This window comes from Cyprinodon variegatus, unplaced genomic scaffold (assembly GCF_000732505.1).
Source record: "Cyprinodon variegatus isolate N-32 unplaced genomic scaffold, C_variegatus-1.0 Scaffold1452, whole genome shotgun sequence".
NCBI lineage: Eukaryota > Metazoa > Chordata > Actinopteri > Cyprinodontiformes > Cyprinodontidae > Cyprinodon > Cyprinodon variegatus.
The window spans coordinates 101295-110505 of record NW_015151905.1 but is presented as its reverse complement, the minus strand read 5'-3'; the positions used below and the strand labels follow the sequence as shown (position 1 = coordinate 110505).

The window sequence follows — 9211 nt, the reverse complement described above, 5'->3', positions numbered from 1 at the left end:
AAATAAATGCAGCAACAAGACAATAATAATAACATAACAGGTCACCAATTTAACATGTTTAGCTCTATAACATTTAAATGCACCTCTCCAAAGTGTGAGAGAAAAAAAATTTATGAACATTTTTTAATGTATGACCACTGTACAGAAGACTGTCATATGATAGCGCTTTCTAGCTTGTTTATCGTTTTGGTAACTACATCAAAATTACCGCTAGGTTGACAAAAATCACAAGTAAATCACGCCATCTGGCGGAAAATCTCACGGCTTTTTCAAATCACGCGAGAATGTGTACAAAACAACGAAAATGGCGCCGGCTGGGTCGTTTTCAGCTAATGTCGGTGATTTTAAAGTAATTTTGAGTGATAAATATTTTTTTTTTTGCGATCACTGCACTTGCTCGGCGGGCAAATGCAATGAAATCAATAAAATTAATATGAAATTAATAAAAAAATACTTGCCCCGGGCGATAGGGCGATGGTTAACATCGAGCCCTGATATTACTTCTGATAAAACCTATAAAAAAAAAAGTAAAATACCTCTGATGTTATATATCAGACACAAAATACAAACAGTAGTTTTCAAGTAGCTTTCAATCCCAGCGTAACTGGAATGTTCAACCATAAAGGCCAGGATGATGTTCAGATTTCATTCAGGGAGTTGCTGAACAGTCCCCTCACTCGATATCTCATTTGAACAGCAGGTGGCGGTAGTGCTCATCTAACTTAGTTAAACATCCGCCCGCGAAGAATCCTGAAAGAAGAGGATAGCACATCGGCTGGTCAACCCTAGGATACTTTAGCCCCCTACGTCGCATTACCATCTGTAGTTGACAGGTAATGGTATTCAGTCTGGTTTTGTCTGAACGCTGTTTATTGAAAATTCGAAGTAGCTAAGGCCCGGATGCTGGTAGCATTTCTAAGGTAACGCGATACGGCTAGCTCATCCTTGCCTGGGCCCCGTGAGCAAAGTTGTTGCGTGAACTCTATGAAACAAGAAGACCAAAACACCCAATTATTTCATCTAAACTGTATCGTAGTACTATACCTACCCACGAGAATCTCATGTTGCTATGTGATAGTTGGCTAGCACTACAGAAATTAGCTATCGAGACACGTAGGCAGATATTTTCTGTTAAGCTTTTATTGTTTGTTATCCCATAAAACCAAGTTATGTGGAATAACAATATATGTATCAGTTTTTGTTAAAATCAGATTGACTGTAGGGTAATTAAAGCGATATCAGTGATGGTAGTTGGTGTCAGACCGTATTAGTGATGGGATGATGGGATTTTCTGTTATGGAAGAGACTAGAAGGGATCTAGAAATAGACGAGATTAAACCAAGTCACCTGCTTAGATGCACTGAAAATCGGACTATTTTGACTCAAGTTATTTAAAAATCTATTTTTAGCTTAGGTATTTAAGATGGATTTAGGGGGAACTAGTTCTGAGCATCTTTCTGCACGGTTGAAAATATCCTGGGTTAAATCTAACAGACAGCCAAAGCAATGGAAATGTTTAACTTAGATTTTTTTGAAATGTAGTCTTAAGATAACATAAATGCTATATTGAGATATCAGCATTATTGAATTCCAATTTATTTACTCAAATAAAGCTTCTTTTTTTTATCAATATTTATTGCTATTCAAGCTATAGTTAGGAAAATGGTCTTTGTCTGTTTGTTTTAGCCTGAGCCGTAACAAACCAGGTTATAAACAAACAGAGGCAAGGCCTGTTTCTATAACAAGTTTAGCCGGACAATGAATAGTCCTAGATATAATCGCAATATACAATATTGTTTTTTGGCAACTATTTTCACTTAATGAAAATCGTTGGAGAAAGTACTTAACAGTAGTACTTGAGTAAAAGTATTGCTACTCATGGGCAAATCCTACTCAACTACAAGTAAAAGTTACTCTGTCAAACATCTGCTCAAGTTAAAGTATTGAAGTTCTCTCTTTTGAAATGGCTTAAGCATTCAAAGGCAAAACAAATATGTAATATACATATGTGTCTGTACTGTATAATATTCAGATTGATTTTAAACCTTCTAACTTTAATAAACCACTTAATGTATTGACGCAAAGAACCAACTGCTACAAATTCTACACTGTCTGTGAACTTCAGCTTAAAAATGCAACAAAAAATTTAGAATGGTTATTTTGATTATTATTATTATTTAGTGTTGATTCTCCTTTCATTTTCTCTATAGTATAGAGGTTTAAGGTAGAATCTATTTCCACAAAGATACTGCAGCTCTGCTTTGAGAACTCATCCTACTGAACAATTTGTCCACATGACATCAACTCACGCCTTTAATAAAATTTGTAAACCACAAATAATGTATGCGCTGGGTTTTTTCACATTTGTGGAATTTCATTCAAATCTCAAATTCAGCCCTCTGTGGCTGGTATGTTACATGTTTTGTTTCATCTCCCTTTGAGGTAGTTATTACCTACTCAGCATGTCAAAGTTCTGCATATGTCTGCTAATGAATTACCATTTGACCCAGGTGTGTTGACAAACAGATAAATAAAACATCCAGGATGCCTGTTCTTAAGGATGAACTCTTAACTTTGTGAGAAACATTATGTAGCTGATTGTGTCCTTGTGTTAAAGGAATGTGTCTGTTGCTAATTGTTTTTCAAGAAAGGAAAACAGCAGCCAATGGATTACTAACCTAATCTGAGACAAAAGGAATGAGTAATGCTTCTTAGAAATGTAATGGAGTCAAAAGTATATAAGGAGAATTTAGAGAAACCTATTGTGGGAGGAAGCCAGAGAACCTGCAAGAAAGACCCCGGGTGGACTCAAATCCAGGACCCTCATGCTGCCAGGCAACAGTGATAACCATTGTTCCACAGTGCAGCACCTTACTTAAGTTCAGTAATCAAGTAATTGTACTTTGTTACTTTTCAGTGCATACTTATGCAAATCATCTTGTCAATGATTGATAAGCTTGGAATCATAAAGACCAATAAACAATGGAACCGGGAGAAATGTTGATTAAATAATCAGAAAAAAATCTATATCAATATGGATTACAACAATAATCACTAAGCTCAGTTGGGATAGGGAAAACGGGAAAAACTGCCAGTTTTATAAACGAGTGCAAACTAACAAAAAAAAAGCCCTCCATTTGAATAAGAGCAGCATCTCTTTACGCCCTGTGATTGCGTGCCATTTTGTCATTCCCTTCATGTATTTTGTTTGTCTCCAGGTTCAAAGCAACATAGAATCAAGTGTTATGGATGAACCATGAAGGCACAATTACAAGTCACAGGTGAGTTATTGCTAGAACAAACTTAAGAACAACAGATAAAGTTGAAAGTAGATATTTACTTAAAGTTTTGTCTAAAATACTATTTTTTCTTCACGTTATGAAAGTGATTATGAAAGTGTAACTCACTCCAATTTATAACGTAACCCCAACTGCAGATGGAAAAACTACCACTCTGATGGTGTTTTAAAATGTAAAGCTTTAGCCAAACATAAAGCTCCAAAGGTCTGAACTTTGCCATAACCGCTATGCAACATCCAGCAACAGAACTCATCATTACTGCCACTGAATTAAACTCTAGAAACAGCAACATGGCAGAGGCAGAAGGGAAAGAAATCAGGATTAAAGTTACTGCTGGCATTCTAGAATGAAAATGCCCTCTTTTAACATCACGCTACAGTAAAGCAAGGCAGGACCCTATCTCAGCCAAAACCACAACATTGCGAGTTTTGTAGTAGACAAAGGTAGATGCACAGCATCAAGCAACACAACCATCATGACCATCAGGCCCTGAAAAGGGATTCACCTAATATCTACTAAAGGAAAAATAACAGACTTTCTCTAAAAACTGGAAAGAGAAAGATGCATCAATCTGTCTTTATTATGAACTGTGTGTTACGTGTGTTAACTGTGAAATTAATTTTATAAGTTTTAAGGCTCTAAACTTGTCAGCACATCAGTCACTGACGAGTCAGGTGGTTGGGTGGGAGTGCAGGAGTACGGTCCAAAACCAAAGTTAAATGTTTCTTATTTTCAACATCATCATATGACATTGTAAATTCATAACCTCGCTGTTTATCTACACACAGCAACTGCAAACAGAAAAGTTGTTAATTCACCTGCAGGCAACTGGGAGAGCAGGATTTTACCACACAATGCCCGGTTCTCATGGGAAGTGCTGTCTTCCGTAAGAAAAAAAATACAGCTTTTTCCCACTGGACTTCTTTCAAACCGTTTTAATTCACATCACCCACTGGAACACAGATTTCTGTTATCAGAACCCTGAGTTATTGGGTGAATAACCCTCCGTTACAGAGGAGAAACAAGAAGAACACTAAGACACCAGGAAATCACTCCAAATATGTGGTCACCCAAACTAGCAGAAAATACACCACTGAATCTAACATAAAGGAGATAATAGATGTCTTTTCCTCAGGGACCTCCTGTGTCAGGAGAAGAATTTTCTTAAAACACAACATACTGGTAAACTGAGATGGCAAAAGTACTTACTTTTCGTACTTGAGTAAAAGTACAGATACTTGTGTTAAAAAATACTCTGGTAAAAGTGGAAGTACTGATTAAACTTCTTTACTCAAGTAAAAGTAACAAAGTACAGGCTTGTAAATTTACTTAAAGTATAAAAGTAAAAGTAGAAAGCACTTTTTTCATGCCGTTGCCTACATTTTAAATGGATGTCTGCCAATAGGACTAGATCTCCGTTGTGTTCATTTTCAATCATCTCGTCGTCCATGCTACTATGCTAACGCCACCGCCACCAAGCTGCAATGATTTGCCGCGAATGAATACCGCCGAATCTGTCGGTTCATCTTGTAGTGGTGCGTCAAATGCAACGTAGATTCCCATCCAATTAGATTGAATTTGGTATTGATGGCGTGAAAAATAACGGTAACTCCATTGAAATGATTCAAAACTAAAGTAACGAGCCAATTTTTTAAAATGTAAGGAGTAGAAAGTACAGATATTTGTGTAAAAATGTAAGGAGTAGAAGTAAAAAGTTGCCATAAAAATAAGTAGTAAAGTAAAAATATCAGAAAAATCTACTTGAGTACAGTAACAAAGTATTTGTACTTTGTTACCGGTACTTCCCATCTCTGCTGGTAAACTTCAAACCCAACAAAACTAAAAAAAAAAAACCCCACCAGATCTAACAACTAACCAAACATGGCACAGCACAGAAGAGTCAGCAGTGCTGATTCAGCAGGACACACCTTTAACTACTAAGATGTTCTGATTTTATACATGGAACACAGCAGCCTCCAATGACCAGGAGAGAAACAGGTTGGTCACTGATATGGACTGAACTGGGCTTACTCTAGTGTGAGCGTCCAGACAAAAGCACCCAAGAATAAAAGACACAGACTTCATGAAGATGCTGGTTGAAGCTAGATGTTATCTACAGTTAAACAACATTCAGAGAAGCACAGTGGTGGCAGCATCATTCTGAGTGGCTGTTTTACAGCAGGGACAGGTGCACTTCGTTCAATAAAGGACAACAAAGTCACTTTTATGGAGTGGCCATCTTAAAGCCCTGATCTTAGTCCTAATGGAAATTTGTGAGGAGAGGTTAAAAGATGCCTATAAACTCCCCCTTTTTTTGTCAGGAAGATGGAAAAGAAAATATCTATGGCTCAATATACTGTCATTAAAATAATTACATTTGTTATAATACAGCAATTTTTTTTATATAAAGCTATTGCAAGTATCTGGTTTCATCTTTAGATGTGTATTTTATTTTCATTTTATTTACAGGTTACATAATATGGAAGCAAATCATTACCATATTTAAAATGAAAAAGCATTTCCAGAAATGCTTTTTCATTTTAAGAATGTGGCTGCATTGTTTAACTCATAAATGAAATTGGTAATCAATCATCCTATTTGCATTTTCATTTCTTCTTCAACACTGCTCATCCTTTTAGTTCATTAAAATTAAAAAGCAAAAGAAATTTGAGATTTATTTTTCAAAATGTCCCCCAGCAAATGCATACCAAAATTCAATTTGAAATATAAAATTTGAAAATGAAAAAGCATTTCCAGAAATGCTTTTTCATTTTAAGAATGTGGCTGCATTATTTGACTCATAAATTAAATTAGTAATCAATTCTTAAAATGAAAAAGCATTTCTGAAAATGCTTTTTCATTTTAAATATGGTAACAATTTACTTCCATAACATAAAAGTCGGTCCTATAGTGATGATATAAAATGGTTAAATGAAACGTTAAAATAATTCTTTGTAAAGCCTGAATGAAACAGCTTCATAGTAAATAAAAATAAATCATCTAACATTAGAAGTCCATATTCTGCATTAGTCACAGCGCCTTTATTAACTACCTCTGAATTTACTAAGCGCTTAATGTTGCATGGATTCTAAAATTATTATGAACATTTTAGTTCCTGATATTTCATGGCTTTCAGATGTAGAAGTCAAGCAATTCACATTCTCAGCTGGTGGTTGCTGGGTTGGAAAGTGATCATAAAAAAATCAGCAATCTAATAAGAGGTAAAGGTCTTTGGGCCTAACTATACAGGTAGAAACCAATGGTTCTTTGAATTTTAACAGGATGATTACAACAAATAACCAAAACGGCAGAAATTTGGTTCTATAAATGTTTTCATTTATTGATATCTGAGTTTTTCCTATTGCTTTTAAAATAAACAAGGATGTTTCCACATTAGACTTCTGTAATACTGTCACATGACTGGAAAACCTGTTGAACGTGTCTTTTATTTCCACTAATAAGCTTAAAAAAAGATCTTGCTAATACACACACAGCAGCTAAAGCATACATACAGACCATACTGTGATCAGTCTTTCTAATAGTCAGTAATTTAATTATTCTGACAGTACTGATTGCTTATAAATCTGGCAAATGTTTGTGAGGGAAAGTGATTATTTATAGAAAGATTAGCCACATGAAAATTTTATTTAGAATAAAATGAAATAAAGAAAAAATAAGAATAGTGCAGTGAAGTCTGAATATCTTTTCCAAATACAACTGAATCAGTCTGATCAGCAGAAATGTTCTTTTATTGTCACTGCCGCTCATGCTTGTCATTGTCCTTCCAGTGCTCTCAGCCAAGCTAAAGGAAAACAAAAAGAACTGGTTTGGTCCCAGTCCTTACGTTGAGGTAGCTGTGGATGGCCAATCAAAGAGGACAGAGAAATGCAACAACACCCACAGTCCCAAATGGAAGCAGGCCCTCACTGTGTGAGTACTGATGTTGTTTGTCTCTAAAGGGAGAAGATAGTTGGTCTCTACCTGAAATACAGGATATGAAAAAGGATTTCTTAAGACATCCTGTCAGTATTTTTGTTTGATGTAGTCAAAAATACTTAAGTCAATGCATGAAAGCAATTTAAACTATGAACATAAATGTACATTTAATGTTCATAATACAGGCTTTATAAACATAGTTATGTGTATCATTGTGTAAACTTGTTATGACTGATGTTGTGGAATCATAAAGTTATGTTTGGGTTTCAGTCAAGCTGTCATAATGCAAACATACAGTTTTCCAATACTCATCTCTCTTAGATGCCCATAAGGTTCCTTTAGCATGTTTCTAAAAGTAATGAGTAAAAAAGGAGTTCAACATTTTCAATGAAATTTAAACTAATGGTTGTATTTTAAAATGTTGCCTTTGTACTTTATCAAGCTTGATCTTGCAGACATTAACTGTGTACTATAGGTAGTCTCATGACCCCAACTTTAGGATTCCTATTGATATCTAGTTGCTTGTTTATGAAAACACTAAATGCATTACATTTTGGTTCAACTCAAGTCACACATATTGCTTTCCTTTAAATCACAAAATTATTTCATAACTTCAAAGCAAGATGTATTCAGATACTTTAAATATATGGAATTTTATTACTTGCACATATAATTATTGGACCAAAAAAAAACTACAGGAACAGCTAAATCTAGAGAATGTGTTAAAAACATACTCTACACAATAGATTTTAATAATAAAAAAAATGTTTTGATTTTCCTGACAACCCATAGAAAACATGGGATTGAAAGAGTATGCCACAGACCTGTAAAGTCATTGCCTTCCTCAGTCCAAAATCTCACTGATATATATATTTTTTTCTGTCTCCTTCCTGCAGAATTGTGACTCCAGTCAGCAAACTAATCTTTCGTGTTTGGAGTCATCAGACACTGAAGGCAGATCTTCTGTTAGGCATGGCTACTCTAGACATCAGCTCTATCCTCAAAGCCAATGACCTTAAATGTGAGTATACATTTAAATATTTCTTCCATGTAACCTTCATTTAAAATGTATATTTTTTAAAAATTGAGAGCAAATTTTCACCTCTCATAATAACCATAATATGTTAGAGATTATAAAATCATTAAAATCGTTTGTTTGACCAGCTGTTTTGATTCAATTTGTTGCTTTCTTTTTTCACTTGTTGATTAAAGAGCTCAAATGGTATAAGCTAACCTAATACCATCTGATTGTTTTTTCCATAGGAGAATAAATAATATAGGAGCACAACCTCCCATGGGGTGTCTAGTTTTTTTGTGTGATGAATTAAACTTTAAATAATTTCTATCTATAAACACCAGATTTTATTCATGAAATGTTTGCTTTAAAAGAGCCAGCCAGTAATGTCATATTTTTGGCACTTTTTAAACATAGTTCAGTTTAAACATTGGTTCTGTTTTCAATAGTTCTGTAGAGACTGAATGTCTTGTTATGTTGGAGTTCATCCCCTGACTGCGCTCACTGTCAATGTTTTTGTTGATGTTGGGTAAAGTTACTCACCTTTTGTTCTTTTTTAAAAGTGGAGGAACATTGTTTTTTCTCTCCACTTTCATTCCTTTGCTGAAATGTGAGTTTCTCAATCATGTTGTATTTGAAACATTTGCTGTATTTGATCCTAATCTTAGTGTGTGAGGTGGTGCAGACGCTGCAGCTGTCCTCTGACAGAGACCCTCAGGATAACGTTGGAGACCTCTCAGTCTGTCTGGATGGTTTGCAGGTTGACCCAGAAACCTTTGCTCTGGCAGAGAGGAATCAAGGTATGGGAAGCAGAAATACATTTACAGTAGAAATAATGCAGTACTGAAACACTTCTCTTTTTGGTCTAGAAATGTAATGCAGTATTATAGGGATGGAACGGTTTTTGAAAACCGTCCGAACCGTTCGGTTCGACTGTCTCGGTTCTGTTCACGTGTGTTGC

General features: G+C 35.2%; 1 protein-coding gene across 2 annotated transcripts in view; it reads left to right on the top strand.

Moving 5' to 3' along the window:
- Positions 1 to 733: 733 nt before the first annotated feature.
- The window catches only part of LOC107103455 (E3 ubiquitin-protein ligase Itchy-like), a 17041-nt gene continuing 8563 nt past the window's right edge, over positions 734 to 9211 (top strand). For both annotated transcript variants that reach the window (XM_015403173.1, XM_015403172.1), the window contains exons 1-5: positions 734 to 833; positions 3219 to 3281; positions 7088 to 7229; positions 8132 to 8256; positions 8919 to 9050. In XM_015403173.1, coding sequence (XP_015258659.1) covers positions 3257 to 3281; positions 7088 to 7229; positions 8132 to 8256; positions 8919 to 9050 — 424 coding nt within the window. In that variant the 5' untranslated portion in view covers positions 734 to 833; positions 3219 to 3256. The remainder of the gene's footprint in view (positions 834 to 3218; positions 3282 to 7087; positions 7230 to 8131; positions 8257 to 8918; positions 9051 to 9211) is intronic.